We start from the raw sequence: 20302 nt of genomic DNA, 5'->3' as shown, positions 1-20302 counted from the left end.
CACAGACCAGATGTCAAAATGATCCCAAATTTGACGCTGCACAAGAAACTGTAGCATGCTGCAGAAAAGAACCACTCCCACGGTAATATTATTTAAATACCAGGTTGCACTGATCCCTGTTAGAAGTGATGTGCACAGAACCCAGACAGCAAAGGCTGTAGCTGCTGCCACAGGCTCCTGAAATCTTTCCATCTCTTTTAGTAGTCTTGCCTAAATTTTGTTGTCTTCTAAAAGTGGGAAGGTTTGCTGGAAAAGGATATAGAAATATCTGGCTGGAGTCCAAGAGGGATGAGATGATTATCTCCTCTCCTTGGAACAGCTTTAATTACACCTGCTTTTGTAGTGCCTAGTAAATAGGGCTGCTTAGGATGTTCCTTGCTGCCCTTGGACATTACCCTTGAAGGATAGGTGATCTGTCTTCTGAGACACTGACTTCTCCTTAAAGATGAAGAAATAAAGATTTGGTGTGAACAGGGAGGTATGTATGTGAAGAAGATATAAAACTTTGACATTGATATAGGTGTCAGCTTCATTCAAATGGTTTATGTAATGTTGTATCCACTGACTACTTTAAGCCTGAAGCAGTGTAGCCTTCTGGGCAAACCTGCTTGGAGTTGGATGGATGGTCCAGAATTACTGGGCTTACCAAGGAAATTGGTCACTCTCTGTGTCTGTAGCATGGCATGATGACCTGAGCCAGGAGAGCTCTCCTGGAACTGTGGAGCATCTGTAGTTGATATAGAAGAGTTCAGATGAACTTCAGACACGCCTTTGCAAGCCTAATTTGACTTCTCCCAGGGCAACAACTCTTGCAAACATAAACTTGTACAGTGGGACTGGCGTGCTCATCTCAGAGTCCTGCCATAGTCTCAGCAGTTCAGGCAGGAAATATGTACAAAACAGTTGTCTGACAAGAAAAGGTCTGTCAAAAGTGAGGTTTTTGTCTGGAATTTTTCAGTTTTGATTAAGTCATGAAGGGCAAAGCCTTCTTAGTTGAACTGAGTGTTCAAATGATCCAGAAGTACCAAAAGTCTGCTGATTTGAGCAACTACATAGGAAAGCCTGGAACCTGTATGAGACAGAGGTCCATCCTTCAGACCCGAGAACGGTTTTCCTTTTGTCCTAATGGGGATTTGAAACCTCAAAACTACCATTTCCTGGATATATACTTGTTACTGTCACACTGTCCCTATGCTGGAAGAAATATTTTGCATACAGGAAAGGGAGTCCAGGGACATCATGGATGACACTGTCTTGCTAATTTTAATTTTGAACCTCTGAATGTCTCTCTTTTTCAGGGTATTTAGCATTTTGCATCATTCTGCCCCAGTTGCATGAGCACTTAACTCTTTCACAAATGAGATCTCAAGTCATTACAGTCAGACACTCACAGTAAAAAAAAAAAGAGAGTTTTTTGTTCCCACTTTGTTTGGTTTAAGTGACTAGGCCAGTACCCTAACACAGAAACTTTGCAGCAGAGCCAGGGATATAATCAAAGGATGTATCTTCAGCTCCAGGCAAATCTGAGACAAACTGTCAGACTACAGATGCCTATTCAATGAGTCGCATCCATCCTGGGCACTGAATGAGGCAAAGGCCCTCTAGAAAAAAGAGGATGTGATTAGATCATTAAGTGCAGAAGAAAATGTGGCAGTAGGAGAAGCAACATAGCTATGCTGACTTTAGGCTAATTAGTGGGGAAACAGATTTATTTTAGCTGTGGCTGTATGGAAGGCTCTAGTGTTGGGTAACCTATATTAATGTCACACCTCTGGTGTGCCGAGCAAACTTACCATATTCTCTTCAGTGCCACAAACTCTCAGCAGCATAAGAGAGTCAGGATGACTTTTCAGATCAAAGCTGAATCATGTTTCTGCTGCCTTATCACGTTCTCTTTATTTTCAGCACATGCGTGGGATCACACAAGCCAGGCATGGCCTGAAATACCAAGGCACTACATGTAAAATGATGGCTGATTCTTGGCAGCAGAGTCAGGAATTCAACACCTTTTTAATATTGTGTAAGATCTTTTCTTTCCAACACTATGTCATCTTAAAGAATAGAATCTATCCCAAAATCCCTACAGTGTTTCTGCGTATCCCTACATTTTTGACAAATGCTGATATTATGTCCATAAGGCACAAGAAGTTAATCCATGTTAATCATTAACTGACTTCATAACAATAACATGTGAGTGCAAGTTCTTTGTGGATATTGGACCTCATTACTGTGTTCCTATTGGAGCAGTGACCTCACCATTTTGGCTTGTATCACATCAACACCATCTAATACCCATAGCAATGGAGGTACCAGAGGGTTATATACACGATTATTGAATTCTGTGTGCTTTAGTAGAGGATTTTATGTCACATAATTTTGCAAGACAAAATTTTGCAGCTCTGATTCCCAAGATGGAAAGCAGCTTCCATGATCTAACTTGAGATCAAAAAGGTGGTGCCCACTTGTATCTTCACATCAATGAAATTGGCCTAAAAGTGATAAGGCTCTATCAGTACAACTGTTGGTCAAAATAAAATGAAAACTTCTCCATTAATCAGTTACATTAGTAAAACTGTCAACAGACAAGTCCTGATATAGTAAAGGAAGCCAAGTAAGAGAGGATAGGAAGGGACATGGGAGACCTTTTAGAGTTCTGTAGCTGAGTATTTTGTACTAGTTGATTAGCAGATCACTGGAACTTCTTGGAATAAATATCTTCTTTGTGACAATTATGTTTGATAAAGTGTTGAAGAGAAAAAGGAATAGTAAAAAAGAGCACCAAGCAGCACATGTCAACTCTCTAGGCAATGATGATACAAGTTGAAAGAGGAGTCAGAGAAGAAAAGATGGTCTGAAAAAAAAAAAAAAAAAAAAAAAAAAGGAGGAAGAAAAGACAACGGAAATGTGAGGCATAAGAGAGCAATTGAGGGAGTTACTTGGCAGTTGAAAAGTGCCAATTATGTGTCTCTGGGCTGCTCTGAGTTCTTAGTGAAGCCTCCAAGTAAGGGTGCACATCAGAGTTTGAACCATTTCCCATCAATGCCCTTTCCACCCCATAGCCTGTTGCCAGAGCCAGTTATCTACCCCTAATCATCCAACAGCCCTTCAGCCCTGGCTAAAGGCAAAAAAGGCAAAGGGAAGGAGCATCTGAGGCCATGGTTTTTGAGGCTCAGAAGACTGATTTCCCTTCATTTAAGGATTAATGTTTTTCACAGTTCTAAGGATGACTGCTCAAATGTTCTTAATCGTGTGTGTGCTTGCCTGATGGGAAATGTGCAAGAGCATTTGGGGACTGTGGCATTGTACATGGCACAGAACAAACATGGCAATTAACAGAACAAACTCTGCCTCTGGCAAATTAACCTTGCCCAGAACCCTAGAGGGGTTTTTGTATTGGTGATGGCAGTGGTGGGTTTATTTTGAAGTGAATTCATTTGATGAAATAAAGGAAATTGAGGTAATCTTTTCAAAAGTTTTGTGAGGATGCAGTTCTTCTTCCCTGACTTGTACACTTATTTTTCAGTTCTGCTTTCCCATTTCTGTTTGCCTAGGCATTGGCCTGCATCCTTTCATGTGTATTGCCTCTGATGTCTCACTCATTATGGCAACAGAAATGTTGATGCCAGACCCAGAAGCAGTACTTAAAAACCTGCTATTCTCTCTCCTTCAAGCTCAAAGCTAACCTAGTTTGTGGCAAATGAATGAAATGCAATCATTTGGCACCTTGTCCATGCATCAGTTTGGAAACATAGGACCTTTCTCCTCTGCTTTTCTGTGTCTCTTTCTATTTGACCAGGCTGCCATAAAGACCAGTAACTCTAGGGTGTGGAGTTTAATGATTGGAAAAGAAATAACTGGTTTATTGCATTCTCTCTTGCATTGCCAAGCCTCTCCTCTCACCTCCTAGTATGTTTCCCATTGTCTCACATCCAGGATTAAAGAGATTCCTGGATTTAAAAGGGAAAAACAATAATCCTTATCCTTTATGTTTGGAGGGAAGGATAAATGAATGAGGCAACAAGAGAAGGGAAAGGTAGAACAGGACTTGAAAATTACTGCAGTCTGAAAACTCAAACCCAGAAGTTAAGTGACTACTCGCAAATACACTGTTTAAAAAATAATCCTGGCTTCATCTCTTTATGCTGTGTTTTGGAACATCATGTGGTCATGAATACTAGATTAGCAAGAGCTGGGCACTGTTTTACCTAAACACCAGCAAGGACACGTGGCTGAAAGCACAGAGATTCCCCCACACATGACTAGGGACAACAGTCCTGACAGGACTGCAGCGCTTGGTGCCACCTTGAGTCGAGCATCACAGCTGTTGGCCACCATGTGCCAAGGTAAGGAGCTGGAACATCCTGAGGAGGCAGGCAGGGTTATAGAAAAATGAAGAAACTTGGAGAAAGAGGGGTAGAATCATCCTGTCTTTCCCATGGATATTACTGCTGTTTGTTCAGCTGTTTATGTGGCCCCATAGGAACAAGAGAGAAGTGTGGGAAGTCATCTGTAGTGAGATGTAATCACAGCTCAGAGAGGAAGGGGTTTTTCTTTACTCTCACTTTGAAGCTGACAGCCGTGCAGGTTTTTTTTTGTTTTTTTTTTTTTTTTTTTTTTTTTTGCCTCCTGGTTTTCTCCTGGGTTCCACAGGATTGCAAAGAAGAGAGAAAGCAGAAGGAGATTGTAGAAGGCATGTTCAGTGTAGCTTCACATATCAGTCTGCACCACTTTTCCCTGTCTTTCATCTTTCCAATCTCTCCTAGCAGAAACGTAGGAAACAGTTAAGGCAGATGGGTATGTAATTCTGCTCATTCCCAAAAGAGGAACAGGTGGTGAATGAGAGAGCATGGGAGAAAGTATGACATGATTTGAAGAGAGCAGAGGATGAATGTGGAGGGAAGCAAGCTGGGACTGATGTGTAGTATTTTAGGTGCCTGGGTAACAAGGTAACTGCACAAGGAAGATGGGGAAAAAACTGAGGAGTTTATCTTAGAAGAATAAGAGAGTCCCAGGTCAAGGATGATTATCAGCCAGATTCACCAGCTCAAGACTGGACTGTTGACAGTGGCATCAAAATTAAATTTCTAGTTTCTTTCAACTGGAGTGAACAAAGAGAAACTATTATATTTTGTACCCCTTTGAGAGTTGTGAAAATGGCAAACAAGAGAACCCTTGGTGTGCTTTAAAATGCAACTTTTTGTTCACTTTCAGCCACCTTTGGGGTGAAGTGGTCTTGTCTGATGAAGGTAACTGCAAGATATGTGCTGCTTAGCACCACATTTTGGAGTCCTTACCAGGTGTCCCAGGAGAAATCCTCTCTTGCCTTTGCAGGCACAGCAAATTTACTTAGGCTTTGCCTGTGACTGCAGGGGTTTGTCTTGAGACAAGACAAACTTGCTGGAGGTTTTGAACAGAGCTGACCTGAGCAACGCAGAAGCTGCTGAGGGCAGCAGATTGCCTTGAGGAACAAATCAGCTCTGGTCCCAGTTCTACATCATCTGTACCAGAGCCTGAGAAAATGAGACTTGCTCCTGCTGCTGTCTTCACCAAGGCAGAGTCACTGCTGTGAGGGAAAAGAAGCAAATCCCACTTCTTGTTAGCTGTGGGATGAAGGAAATGTGGTTCTACAGCATCCTTTTATGTCTCTGTTGCATCTGTCCCCTATTTTTCTGTGTCAAATGTGCTCTTGCCCTGAACCCTGTCCACCACTGCCCTTTACTAGGACAACAGAGTTCAAATTTAATTGTGCTACTGAGAATAATTCACCTGTTTTGGATATAGAGCTCATATGCCTGCATGTGCCAAAGGAACATAAATGGATCAGAGCTACAGGAATGCTCCTACAGTGATTCTTTCTATCCAGTGTCTGCTGATGGGAAAAACTGCAGGCAACCAGATCACATCTTCCTCTGTTAAATGCTCCTCTCAGCAAAATTTAGGAGAATTGTAGACAGTTTGACAATAGAATAGCTTTAGGGCTCTAAAGGTTTGGCTAATTGCCAACAAACTTAGAGGGCACATAGGGATTGTTAGAGGAAAGCTCAACCTGAGTGGGAGTAATTTCAGAATTATTTCATACCCTTTTGTAGCACAACTCCATCCCCCCACCTTTTCCTGTTGTTCATTGTTGTTCCATCTCATGAGGCTTAGTTAACCGAGCCCAGCCCTGATATCCCAGTAGCAAATCCTTTCTGATACAGCAGGGCATTGGTTCTGAAGGAGCAAGACAGGATGCTAACTAAGGAAAGAGCCATCTGTTTGGTCTGGATTTCTGTGGGGTTTGGTTGGGTTTTGTTTTTTTTTTTTTTTTTTTGCAGGGGTGGGGGAGGTCTTTACTCAAGAGGAATGTCCATAGTGAAATTTTACTTCTCTCTGTTATGACTTTGCAAGTTATCATGGGTCAGACTAGTTGTCATGAGTCCAAGAAGAGTTCCTCTCAACATTGCTAATTTTGCTAATGTGGTCTAGAGCTCCTGCTCTCTCCTAGAAAATCTTCATGACCCTGAGCTCTGTATCAACATTAAGGTCTCACATATATCATTAGGGCACAGCTGCAGTCTAGGCATCCTTGCTGTTTACTGAGAATGTCCTTTAAAAATATGATAGTTGAAGGATGGTTGATTTCATGGAGCAAGGGGACTTTCTATTTCTTCCATAAGGAAACTAAGCCAAATATGCCATTCAGATTATTCTACTGGAAAGTTTTTAGCTCTTGTGCCCAGATTACTAATATTTTCCCCCAAGGTGCATGCATTTCGCAGCGAGCACAAACAGAGTGCCATGGATCACCAGAAGCTCTCAGATGACTGCAAACAGCTGAGACTGAATTCTCCTTTCCCCAGTCTATTTGCTAAGCCTTATTCTGTTGGCAGATTCAACAGAGTCAACCCAGGCAGTGCCAGGCCAGAAGAGAAGGATGTTCTTCATGGCTGGATGCAAAAGGACAGGTGCAACCAGTGGTCTTGGGTTCTCTTTTCTTGCTTTTGGAGTGTTCCTTGAAGTACTTTGCAGGATTAGGTAATGGGTACTTTATAGTAATAGGTAATTTCCACATGATAAAATTTTGGTCTTCATTATCCAGCCAAGTGTCTTCAAACAGGTTATGCCAATATAATAAAATCCCTGCCCATTTCTACGTACTATTCTGTGATTTGGCAACATTTTACACACACCTGAGAGATTAACTCTTTTAGCACTGTGTAAAACAATTGTGTCATCAAAGTCAGAAGTTTTATTAAGAGTTTTTGATGATTTCCTTATTTACTATGGTGGGTTTTCATCTGAAGTGGTTTTTTGCTTTGGTTTATTTTTTTATTCCAGTTGAAGCTGTAGAACATTCACAACATTTTCTATTTGTTTTGTGTCCTTTCTGCAAAGCAGAAGAAATTGAGAGGAATTCTCTCTCTGAGGTTGAAATTAAGGATAAATCTTTCTTACAGGCAAGTGATAGCTCGTCTACTGCCTATTAAAATAATCATTTATGGATAGAACTTTGAGAAACTACTACTGTAGGGCCAATATTTGCCGCCTTTCATTTAAAAAAGTATTATTACTGATGTATTGTGTGGAGGAGGTTTGCCTAATACAAATACCACAGTGCTTATGTTCAAATTATGCTGGAAAATGTTGCTTTACTTTTCTGAAGCTTTCAAATGGTGAAAATGTTTCTTATTTCTTAATTTCAAAATTTTGCTATTGACCAGCAGATAAAGCACTATAAGCTTTCAGATATTACTCCACTAATTTACCCCAAAATACTGAAAAAGTGTTGGACTTAAATATATTTGTTGTTTTATCAACAGTCACCCATGTCTAAAGAAAGCTTAAGAGGTGGAGCAGTCCTTCAGAGAATTCAGCAGCCTTTACCTTGGGTGGAATTTTGAGCAGCATGGAGAAGGGAGGTAGTGGCATTTGTCAATGGCACTAGGGAGAAGCTTCATGAAAGCTCAAAGTTTGTGGACAGAAAGTGTAAAGAAATGAAGGCCTGGAAGAATTCCCCAACATGTAAGTGGTTTGTAGTTTCTGTGTGTTTCTGGTACTAATGCAGAGAGCTGGAATTCTCAGCATGACTTCCTAGAATAGCACCAGGTTTCTTGGACTTCATAGAGCCTAAGAGCCAGGCAGACAGGCACCTCTGCAAAGGTCAAACTCATTCTGTTGAGCAGCCAAAAGGCTTCTGGGTTTGTATCTTCCATACAACAAAATTTCAGCAACCCCATTAAGTGAGAAGGATTGTATAAGTCCTGGGTAGACAGGCTAGCCCATGAGCATCCCACCATGTGCTTCTGGCATGACACAGCATCAGAATCATTTCCCTGTATGATTTTGGATGCAATCAAAGCCAGGAAACAAAGCAGGCAGGTTCAAACAGATTTCTTGTCTGTGGATGCTAATTAGTGCTGCTGACCTCAGTAGGACATCAGGATTTTTCTAGTTTATTCAGCTGCATGTGGGGTACTCTCTACCCATCCCTAATTAGCCCAGGCACTAGTGGCTAGACTGGAATTCAGTAGCCAAAATCCTGTGCCTCCCTATTTGGGATCTGACAAATTCATTTGAAGCAATGGGTTGACAAAATGAATCTATGTTTTCCTTTGAAATACCGTGCCTGCTTCAAAAATGGTTAAAAATTCTTCCAGATACTTTGATCCATTTAGCTTTACAAACAAAGCTCCTATAATTCTGCCTCTACACTTCAGATATGACTGACATTCTTAAGTACTTAAACTCCACTACTTTCTGATTAAATAAAACTAGTTCTTAGAGAGAATTATGGAATGTTTTAGTGTAAGCCAAGACCAATATATCTTGCTGAATAAAAGAAAAGTTTAAAAATTTGGGAACTCCAATGAAAATAGAAGAACTAAGATGATTAAATGGTCTGTGTGGAGTTGTGCAGAAAAATCCAAGGGTAACTGCTAAAAATACAGGGAAATAGTAGAGATTTTGGTAAAGTATCCAGAAAGTCACGTCTAGCTAGTCTTAAGGAAAAGAAAAATGTGGTACAGAAAATGTAAACCATAGAAAGAACGTATTTCCCCTCACTCTGCTACCAGTGTGCCAGAAAGACCGAAGGTCAGCTGTTCAGAAGAACACTGTGTTCACTAACTCTAATTTAATTATCTACATAAACAGCCATGTTTGAAAATGGCTAAGGACCAAGCAACTCCCATGGAAACCATATCAGGTGCAAGCCTGTTTAAAAGTACAACTGACTTAAATACCTATACAACCATTTTTGAGTGCAGAGACCTTCTGATAATCAAAACAAAAAAGCTCTTGGTTCTGAGAACTTGAAGAAATCTGGGTATGAATTTCTTAAGTATCTCTTCATGATTCTTTGACTCTTCTTAACATATTGCCAAAGAGGTCCAAAATGGCTTGTGTAGGATTTGGATGGTGATTTTTTGATTAAGAAATTGTGAGGCAAAGAAGTCAGTAATTTAGAGACTTGTCCAGAAAACCGATTCAATTTATCAGCTCAGTTCTCAGAGGCAATTTTATCTGGGAAATCCCAGGAGTTCCAACCACCAACATTCAGAATAAAATTTTAATCATATCTTAAAATTACAGGGATTGCTGCTTCCTAAAATTACAAAAATGTGGCTCACCACCTGATTTCCAAGTATTTACAGACCAGTAATTCAAAGTTTCAAAGTTGTCTGCCAAAGACTAATTTTAAACCTCTCAGTTCCAGCATATGGAGGAGGAAATGCCAACCAAGTATTGCGAGACTTTGAGATTTGGCAACCCTGTTATCAAGATGCTACTGTTGAGGCCAAATCCATAGGAATGGCCTTGAAAGAAAGACACTATTATCTTGCAGCAGCTCCTCAAACTATCCATCCTCCAAGAAACTTCCAGTTGGAATAGGATGCTGTTTGGAAAGAGATTAAATTGTTCACAGCTGCTTGGGAATTAACAAACTTCCTCCTCTTTACAGCGTATTTCTGAGCCAGGTGGAGGATACCGTGTGAGGTTCTTGTAGGACCTGGAGTTGGCACAAAGAACAACATTTTCAACTCTGCACATATATCTGAGTTACCAGGGCTCAATAATAATTTTCTGGCAGATTAGTCCTGCCCTACAGCAGGTTTCTGTGATCACTAAAGCCAGAATGAAAGCAATGGGTCTGGATTTCACACTTTATATCCTTCTACACTGAAGCTTTGATTTTAAACATTGCTTTATTTTTTTTTTTTTTTCTTTTGACACTGATCAGCAAGAATGACTGTGACAATCCACAGGTAAACAGCAGAGTAAACTGAAGGAACAGGTCTGTAACAGACCAAGTGACACACTCATAACTTGAAGGAAATTATTCAGAATAACTTGATAAACCTTTGCCAAGATTGCTAATGGAGAGATCAAGCACTGCAAATTGCAAATGTGATCTTGTTTTGTCCAAGGCAAAGGAAGAGCTTGTAATTTTTCTCTTGCTTATTTTAACAATGCTCATTTCTACTAAAAGCAGAGTCTTTACTAGCAAATAACTATGTGCTTGTAGTTGTATAATTCAGTTCATGAATGTGCAAAGTCTTGGCTCGAGGATTTTTTAGATTATTTTAATTTATTTGATGATATCTTTTGTTCTGTAAAAAGAAATTGAGTTTTAACCTTGATCTTCAAATATGAAAACTTTGACTAATGCCCACCTTAACCTTTCATGGATAGAAAAAACCCAAAGATATTCAAAGCACAGTACAATTCAGCGATGGGCAAAAAAAAAAGCTTTGCACTTAAGCATTCTCAACAGTTGCAGAAGTGGTTTTTGGGATTTTTTTAATGCCAAACTTTTACAAAACACTGATGTTTAGCAGATGCTAGAAGGTATTTTTCATCTGTTTTATTACCTGATGCTGAAAAAAGAGAGGTACATCCAATACATCCACTAAACTTTAACAATTTTCTTTATATTTTCTCTGAATCATTTCAGGTTTTCTACTTTTCCAGGCTTTACTATCTATAACTTAAAATGCAGCAAATGCAGGTGCAAACTGCAAAGAGACCTGAAAGGTCCTTTATGGCCTCTGGCTTTAAACCTCAAAGAAAAGTCTTGACAGTATCCTGAGGCTTTTCTCCCAGTTTCACCTGAAGACAGATACGGTGGGAACATTTAGTTCATGCAAGTGGTTTTGCATAAAGAACTTCCCTTATTTTTTAATATTCTGCCACATGTTCTACCATTTTTTTCTTGGTATGGATTAAATCACACTGATAAAGAAGGTGATGGCGTCTGGCAGTAAACATTGCTATACTTTTTTTATCCCAGTATTCCTCTTTCATATGACCTATGAATTTATTCCCTTCTACTCGAATGCGGCTTTACAAGTTAGTGTAACTTAAAATTCAACAGCAATGGAAAGGTGGGTCTGGGTGACAGCCTGAGCAGGGCTCTGACACTGTTTAACAGTATTTTTACACCCTCTGTGGGCTCCCTTTGAACTCACACAATTCTGAAGTTGCTTAAATTGGGTTTGTGTCAACCCAGCTGAGATAACTCAATTGAGAAAAGAAAATCCAAGAAGACAGACCATTGGTACTGGGGTTTTTGCTACATAAATACCTGAAAGGGAATTTCCAAATTCATGATGACACAGACATAATACTGGTGGAAAAGGGGAATAATCAGTTTATTTCAGTCACTAAATCAAAACAAAAGTATATTGACAGCGAATTCATGGTATAAAGAGGCTTTAAAGCAACTAGTTGACGGTCAAAAGAAGATCCCCTTTTCCATGCTGGGCTGTAGGCCAGCTGTTGTCCTGTCCCTTGAGGACCCCATGCTCTGAGAAAGCCTGGTATGAATAAGTTGCATGGGGTGTAAAGCTCTTCCTCCAGCCCCGTGCAGGAATCAGTGCTCAGCACATCTCATGGCAACACAGAAACTTTGGGTCGTGCAATGGGGATGGTAAAAGGAACCAAGATGAAATCCATATGGTACAGAAACAAATTGGAAAGTGCACTTCTTCAGTCTCATGACATTACATTCTTGTTTGGATTTGGGTTTGGTTTTTTTGTTTGTTTTTTGGGTTTTTTTTTTTTTTTTTTTTGGTTTTTTGGGGTTTTTTGGGTTTTTTTTTTTTTGTTGTTGTTGTTGTTGTTGTTGTTGTTGTTGTTGTTGTTTTTTGGTTTTTTTCTTAAATGAATGTTTAAGGAGTTTTCTTAGCCAGACCTTGTTGTCATATAACCAGTTACCCCTCTCTGCATTTCTAGACCTCATCCAGCCCACCGTGACTTCCAGCCTAAACTTACAGTTCAAAATAAACTTTTACTGGAAGATTATGATCAGAAAATAGGATTTCAAGAACTCCATATCCAATACAGCATAAAGTTATGCTCTATTACCTAGTACTTAAAACACTGTATGAAGTGAAAGCTTGTACTTAGACCTACAACACCTATAAGCTTTGTGGTTTCACAGGGATCTCTCTTTTTGGAGCTCCCTTTCTTAAGTTACTGGCTCGGTCCTTCTAGATTTCCCTCACTTTCATGTAGAATGTAGGAACTTAGTTGAGAAGGAATGGAAATTAACCAATTATAAGTCTGGATAAAAGGAGCTCTCTCTCTGCCCATGGAGAGCAAACTTTGTGCCACTAACACACCAGGTTGCTTGGTGTCAGTAGTTCATAGAAATTATCAGGCAACCACTAGAGCAGCTTTAACCAGCTACCACTGTGCCACACAGACCAGCCAAATTGTTTCAAGTGCCCTCAACACCAGCGAAGCAAAGACAAACACAAACTGAAATACGGCTAAATAAAAGCCCTGGCAACTTACCTCCAGCACATTTTAAAAGACCCTTAAAACCTTTATGCAGCACAATGCAATTTATTACCTGCCTCTCTCCAAGCTGTCTGACAACATAGTTCTTCTATATTTTTGGAAGCAAAAATGCTCCAGCTGCTTGACACTGAAAATAAAGGTGATTTGCGAAGTCTTGTCTTTAATTTGCCAAGCACTGAATGAATGTGTGCTTTCTTACAAAGATGATGACTGGGGTTTTCTCTCTTTTATTTTGAAAATAAAGCAATTGGGAAATAAATTGTGGCCTCAGCAGCAGAAATATTGCTTTGGTTTTTAAAAAACCAAACAACAACAACAACAACAACAACAAAAAAGCAGTGCAAATACCTGCGGGGGGAAAAAAAGTAGGAGCATACTGGGAAAATAGGCTTTCAATTGGCACTGGAGAACTTCACAAGGGGGCTGCCTTCACGTTTCACTAGGTTTGGGTGGTAGCTGGTGCTTGGATATGTGCAACTACTACTAACATTTCATAATATGACAATCTAAGAGGTGAAATAGCTTTTGTGTTTTAAAATCCATTAAGAACAGCTGCAACTTAGTGCTGATGGATGCATCCTCACTTTAGTAAATCAACGTCTCCTTTGTTGAGTTATATGAGGCTGTTTCATTGACAGGCAGATGGGAGATGCTAAAAAAAAAAAAAAAAAAAGAGAAAAAAAATAAAATAAAGGAGCTTTAAAATCTGTTATAGCATACTACATGTCAGCATTAGCTGTCCCTAGTATGAAGAAGTATTGAAACAACTAGAAATATCATATACAAAAATAAAAGAGTAAAATAAAAACAGAATTAGCATTTGAAGTGACAGTTCTGAAATGCTAAGAAAGCTTATCTCAAAACTGCATGTTTCTGGGTGGGAGAAGGATTTCTAGGACATGCTTTTTCCTTAAGTGAATTTTCCAAGAGTCCCAAGTGTTATTTGCCTTCTAGTTCTGTAGTGTCAATATGGATTTCTCATACCAATTTCCACATAGCCTGCCTCTACAGTGAAAACATCTTGTGTTTAGAAAACTTATTAAGACGTTTAAAGAAAATATTTATTGTTTTAAAACTAACAGTAAAAGTGTACATGGGGAAAAAGATTTTCTTTAAAAAATGCCAGGTGGCCAGCATTAGGGTTAACCCACAAGCTTGCTTTAAGCGCTGATTTTTAAATAAAGTTTTCTAGATGCCTAGACAGGATCCTAAGAAGCCAATGGACCCAGTGTTTTTTCTTTGCTTCTTGGCTTTTGGGGGTATTCGAGTTTAGTTCCTCGTGAAGCCTCATGATGAAACACTTACCAAGACTCACCAAAGCATGAAGGTTTAAGTGGCTCTAAGTGAAATAACCACTTGGAGAGGCTACGGGAGGAGTAGATTGTGTTAGTCTGAAGGACAGCCAGGCTGTGGAAAGCTTTAGCAAAATAGCCGATTGTCAAAGAACACAGTTCTAGCAAGCTCTCTGCTTGCCAGGAGCGAGGCCAGGGGCAAGAGCAGCTTAAAAAAAGAAGTGAAGAAAGACCTGAAACTATTTGCTAATGTGGTAACAAGCACTACCTTTATTGTAAACCAACTGACTCGTGGAGAAGGTTATTTTGGTTTTTAAACTGGCATGTTCATTCTGTGGCATGTGAACTGATCTCCAAGTACACATAAGGATAACCCTTAGTGAGGCCAGTCCATTATTAGTGTTCTGTGGGTATCACATCTTTACTGACAGCAGTAATAAAATATATTCTCCAAGTGTGGACAGGACCTATTTGAGAATCAGCCTCAAACCTTGAGTCCCAGGGGAGAATGCAGAATGCTGTCTATGCCTGCACAGAGCTCTCAGCAGGATAAAACTACTGATTAGTGACGTGGAGGGTGGAGTGGATGTAAGTTTAATGTTATATGCCAGCTCACATTAGACAACCTTGTGCAACTCTGTCAGTTTTGGAATGCAGTTCGATTACCTTATCTAACTGGAGAGCTTGGACAATAGGATTTAAACTTCTGGAATACAACTGACTAGGCTAAATGCTATTTTTAGGAACACAGACAGATAAGTTACCATACATGTATGTGATTGATTTACCTACATGCATATAGGTTATACAGGTATATAACCTATGCATGTGTCTCCTCAGTTATAGACACCTGCAGCACTCTGAACACCTCCCTTGCTGCTCTCTGAATTCCCTCCAGCTGCTGAGGTGCTTCCAGTTGATGTGTATAATACGGATGCTCCGTATACATTTTTCCCCTCCAACCTCACTGCGAGTTCTTTATGTCCTTTATACTTACTATTCGTATACTGGGCTGCATATTCATCTGCAAGTCTGTCAACATAGTTCACCTCCTGTAATAAGAAAACGGTGATTAAATGAACATCCAAGTACAGAAGCTGTCAACCTGGTGTTCATCTTCTTTAAAGTTAAAAAAATATTCAATTACCTTTTGCACTCATATGGCTCTGAAAAGGTCTTTAAAAAGTGTTTCACGATCTTAAGACAGAATCAAAGGTCAATGCCGATCATGTAATTTTTAGCATTTACGGGGACAATAAAGAAAAATAATCTCTGTAAAAAGCGTTTATGCTGCAAGCCCTGCAGTTCTCTGCCTTCTAGGGTGGGATGTAACAGCTCCTAAAAGGAGCCTGTCTGGGACATTTAGCTTTTAACCACAACAAGGTATTGTTTCTTTCAGCTATCTGCTTCAGCACCTGGTCCATCTCATGGGAAGGTCTTTGAGACTTTGTTTCGGGATTAGGTTACAGATAAAGTGTGACAAGGGAAAGAAAAAAACCACAACCTTATTTATATCCTTTTCCGTGCATAGGAGAAAAAAAAAAAAAAAAAGAAAAAAAAAAGCGCAGAATTTTATATATGTGCCGTCGACCTAAGAGGGAACAAAATCCGCTCTCAAACTCCAGAGCGAGCACAACTTTTGCAGCGCGTGCAACAACTCTGACCTCCGTGTAATTACTCCAGGCTTACATCAATATAAGAGAGCCGAGTTTCTCTTCAATTATTTCCCGGGAGTGGCAGGCTCTCTTTCCCGCAGTGCTTATTTATTTCGAATTGGCCTAATTTGCTCGACAATTTGCACATCCCTTCTTTGGCAGCCCCCGTTTCCCCGGACGGGGGGAGCCGGGGCTGTCGGGGCCGCCCCGTCCGTGGCCACTGTCGGTCTCTGCCCCGGGTTTGGCACCGCCGGCACTGACGGGCACCGGGCCCCCCAAAAGGGAACCCCCACGGCCGGGGCCCGGCGCTGAGCCGTTCTCACGGATGAGTAAGCAGCAAATGTGGGAACTCAGGCCAACAGCTCGGCAATTAGGGCTATAATTTCAGGTGTAGCCAGCAGTGGTAATGAATATTTATTTCATCGTGCCGAATAAAAGAAATGGCCCGGGTAAACGGCACGGGGAGTTCTGTGGGGCGGTTCGGTTTGGAGGGTGGGGGTGCTCCCCCCCCGGCGGGGACCCTCCTCGTCCCTGGTGGGACAGACAGACAGACAGACAGACAGACAGACAGACAGACAGACAGGCTCCCTCTCTGCGGGCCGTAGGATGATGCCCTGCCCGAGCCCAGCCCGGCCCGGGACCCTTCCCGAGAAGGAAGGGTAAGGAAGGCTCAGTGCATCCAGCCGCCTTCCCGGGGCAGGGCAGGGCAGGGCAGGGCGGGGGGCAGGGGCAGGGCCGGGGCTCCCCCGCTCCGCTCCGGGGCTCCCCCCGCCAAAACCCCCGCAAAGTGCCCTCATGGCGCCCGGCGCGGCTGCGGGAGCCCCTGGGGCTGTGCTCGGCGGCTGAGGAGGGGGCAGAGGAGGAAGGCGGGCGCGATGGGAGGCAGCGGCGGCTCGGGGGGGCCGGGGGCCCTGCGGCTGCCCTGAGGTCTGCGGCCCCAGCCGGCGAGAGGCGGCCCGGAGCGCCCGCCAGCCCCGAGTGCTCCTCGCCGCTCTCTCTCCGCAGCCAGCCCAGCCGGGCTCCCGCCAGCACAGCCACCGACTGGCCGCTCTGGGCGGACGGCGAGGCGCAGGGATGCAATGCCCCGAGCGGCCGGCTCCTCCCGAGCCCCTCGACCGAAACCCGGGCGCCCGATTAAAGGTGCGATGTCGCGGCCGTTCGGCGGGCGGGGAGCGGGGCCGGGTCCTCCGCCCGCTGCCGGGGAGCATCCTATCGCATCCTATCGCATCCTATCGCATCCTATCGAGGTCTGAGCCGCGCTGCGGGCAGGCACTGCCTGAGTCGTTTTGTGTAGTCTGTGTGTGTGTTTGGGGGTTGTTTGGTTTTTTCTTTTCTTCGCTTTGCGTTTGGTTTGGTTGTTTTTTTTTTTTTTTTTTCCTTTTTTTCTTTTCTTTTTTTTTTTTTTTCTTTTTTTTCGGTCCGTGTCTAAGTTACTGTGGAACGAGGAGGTGCGAAGCGCCGCAGCAGCTCGGTGTCGGTCCGTCCGTACCGGGAGAGCGGCTCCGCAGGCGGAGCGCTTTCCTTTCCGGGGATGGGGAGGCGGGACGGGCTCCGCGGGCGGCGGGGGCACCTCCGGGCAGGGGCGCACCTCGCCGGCGGGTCCCCCCCGCGCCCGGCGCCCGTCAGCGCTGCTCGACGGGACGGACCCGAGGCGAGCGGCGGGCGCGGTAAGTACCGCTCCCTTCCCCGCGGTGCCCCCTCGGCGCGACCCAGCCTCCTCCCCGTCCATCCCAAGCCCTCCCGCCCCTTCCCCGCCGCCGCCAGTGGGAGCGCGGCCCCTTTAAGAGCCCGGCTTTGCCTCCCGGTAGCTGAAGGTCATTAAAACACAAAAGCGCTCCGGCGCTGCGGTCCAATATAGCGCATGCGCCCTGCCCCGGGACTGGCAGGGAGACGGCAATATGGCGAGAATGCCTGGCAGCGGCGGCGGCGGCGGCGAGTGGAGCGGCGGCGGCGGAGGGGGCGGCGGGCGCGGCGGCGGCGGCGGCGGCGGGAGCGATGCGGGGGACCGGCCGTCCGGCCGCGGCGTCGGCCCCCGCCCGCACCGCTACTGCAGCGCCGGCGAGGAGGAGGAGGGCGAGGAGGAGGATGAGATCCAGGAGGTGCAGATAACGGGGGACGAGGAGGAGGAGGACGGAGCCGATGGGGGGCTGCTGCTGGACGAGGAGGAGGAGGAGGAGGAGGAAGAGGAGATGGGTCTGGAGTGGGACGGCGAGGAGGAGCCGCTGCCGCCCGCCCCGGGCCGTACGCCCAGCGGGGGCAGCGGCGGCGTCGGGGCGGCCCCGGGGGGCGCAGCGGGGGCTGCCCCGGGGGGCGGCGGCGGCCCCGGCCCCGGGGGGGCGGCGGAGGACGCGGAGCTGGAGGCGGCCCTGCTGCTGCAGCGGCCGGAGCGGGCGCGGCTGAGCGAGAACACGCGGCTGGCCACCCGCTACGCCGTGCGCATCTTCCGCGAGTACCTGAGCGAGAAGGCGCAGAGCCCCGACTTCGAGACCATGGACAAGGGGGCGCTCTGCCGGGTGCTGCGCTCCTTCTACGCCGAGGCGCGCTCCAAGAGCGGGCAGCTCTACTCCAAGTCCTCCCTCATCAGCATCCGCAGCTCCCTCAACCGCTACCTCAACGAGCCGCCCTACTGCCGCACCCTGGACCTCACCAAGGACCCCGAGCTCCGCGCCGCCAACCTGACCCTGGCCGCCGTCATCCGCAAGCTGGAGGAGCAGGGCGCGGGCCCGGTGGTGCAGAAGCAGGCCATCACCCGCGCCGACCTGCGCAAGCTCTACACCTGCAGCGTCTTCAGCACCCAGAGCCCCTTCGGCCTCCTCAACAAGGTCTGGTTTGAGACCTGCATGTACTTCTGCACCCGGGGCCGGGAGAACCAGCGGGAGCTGGAGGAGGACTCCTTCGGGCTGGCCGTGGACGAGGACGGACGCAAGTTCGTCTACTTCAAGGCGCTGGGGCCCTACCACAAGTCGCGCTCGTCCTCCTGGAGCAAGAAGCGCGCGGAGAGCAGCGACGAGGAGAACCTGCCTCGCATGTACGAGACCGGCACGGAGTTCTGCCCCTACGCCAGCTTCGTCAAGTACCTCTCCAAGCGCAACCCCCTCTGCAAGGCCTTCTTCCAGCGCCCGCGGGACCACTGCAGCGAGGGGGACATCACCTGGTACGAGAACAAGGCCATCGGGAAGAACCTCCTGGGCACCCGCATGCAGATGCTCTCCAAGGCGGCCAAGCTCTCCAAGACCTACACCAACCACTGCATCGGTGCCGTCTCCATCGCCACCCTCAACAGCATCGCCGGCATTGGCACCAAGCTGGGAGGACTGCAGCCGCCCCAGCACCACCACCCCCCTCCCCACCACCACCACCACCACCTCCTCCACCACCCCGCTGGCGGGGGCTGCTACACCCCTGCCGCCCTCAATGGTGGCCCTCGGCCCCGGCCGCCCGCTGCCAACGCCTACGTGCTGCCCAAAGACGGTGACGCCGCGCCGGTGAAGGCAGAAGTGGCCGCGGTGGCCCCGGCCAAGCGGGCGCTCTACGAGGCAGTGTTCCCAGCAGGGGCTGCAGCTGGTGGGGACGCGTGTGGGCCCTCTGCCTCCCCCAAAAGACTCTGCCGCCGCCCCGCTGAGCCCCTGGACGCCGCTGCGCCCGCCGTGGTGGTGGTCTCAGTGAAACATGACCCCTTGCCTCACCTCCTCCCCGAAGCAAACGGGCACAGAAGCACCACCTCACCCACAGTAGTTTCACCTGCTATTGTTTCCCCCACACAGGTAACCGGAAAAAGAAAAAGAAAAAAAAAAAGAAAAAGTGGCAGCCCCTCACTCTGCCCCACATAGTCAGCACTGCCCCCCTCCTCTCTTCCCCCAAGGCTGGGCACTGAGGCACACTTCCAGCATTGGGACGGCTCTTGGGGTCACGCTCACTCTCAAGGCACCCAAAGAGCCCAGATGCGTGTTAGCCAACTTACTCCTCTTGCCCAATCTCTTCATGCCCCTCCACTGGTCCAGTGGCCACTCACTGTGTGCCTGGGTGTTGGACTTGAATGGTGCCTGGGTGCTGCCATGCTCCCCCTCAGCGGCAGCCCCGTGGGCTCCCCTTTTCCTCCTTTTTATTTATTTTCTCCCTCTTTTATTTCTCTTTTTGCAGTAGAGGTGACTTATGAAAGTTGGGCCAGGATAGTAGATAGGGGCATCAGGTATCATTAGTGTGTGTGGTGTTCTTGATGTGCTAATGAACTATTTGAATAACCTCAAATGCAGGAAACAGCCGGGAGAATACTCAATTACACACTGGTAATGAGGGTGTAATTTTAAACTTCAGAAGTTAACAAGAGGGTTAATATGGCAATTGCATTCATCTTGTATTTGTTTATTTAAAATAGCTCTGTTTCCTGGCAGTGATCCTTTTTTTTTTTTATTTTTTTTTTTAAAGGCAAATTGGCTTTAGTTGCATTAGTTACCATGGTGGCGAAATATACAGTAAGAGCACAATTAAACGGGTTTAGGTGCAGCTTAGCTGTGGAACGAGCCCAAATTCATTAGATGCGTTTCGTTAAGGTGAAGCGGTGTTGTCGAT

The 20302-nt window shown here is 45.3% G+C and overlaps 1 protein-coding gene and 1 long non-coding RNA gene across 7 annotated transcripts in view; one reads left to right on the top strand and one right to left on the bottom strand.

Annotated features, from left to right (window-relative positions):
• The window catches only part of KCTD1 (potassium channel tetramerization domain containing 1), a 99473-nt gene that overhangs the window by 16163 nt on the left and 63008 nt on the right, over positions 1–20302 (top strand). The window contains exon 1 of one of the 6 annotated variants that reach the window (XM_083869333.1): positions 16686–16873. The exons of 2 other annotated variants lie outside the window; for them this stretch is intronic. In XM_083869333.1, coding sequence (XP_083725459.1) covers positions 16808–16873 — 66 coding nt within the window. In that variant the 5' untranslated portion in view covers positions 16686–16807. Of the gene's footprint in view, positions 1–16685; positions 16874–16914; positions 16981–17361; positions 17401–19155; positions 19498–20302 lie in introns of those variants that run through there. 3 more of the 6 variants (XM_083869338.1, XM_083869337.1, XM_083869332.1) reach the window with 3 other exon arrangements.
• Positions 13184–19495, bottom strand: LOC310913733. The gene is made up of 3 exons (XR_014590898.1): positions 19420–19495; positions 15076–15130; positions 13184–13438 (listed from the first exon to the last, which is right to left on the bottom strand). It is a non-coding gene; the product is annotated as an uncharacterized lncRNA (long non-coding RNA).

Source organism: Zosterops lateralis, assembly GCF_965231275.1.
Source record: "Zosterops lateralis genome assembly, chromosome: 1".
NCBI classification, from domain to species: Eukaryota; Metazoa; Chordata; class Aves; order Passeriformes; family Zosteropidae; genus Zosterops; species Zosterops lateralis.
The sequence above is the reverse complement of the archived record's forward strand: the minus strand, read 5'-3'. Positions and strand labels throughout refer to the sequence as shown.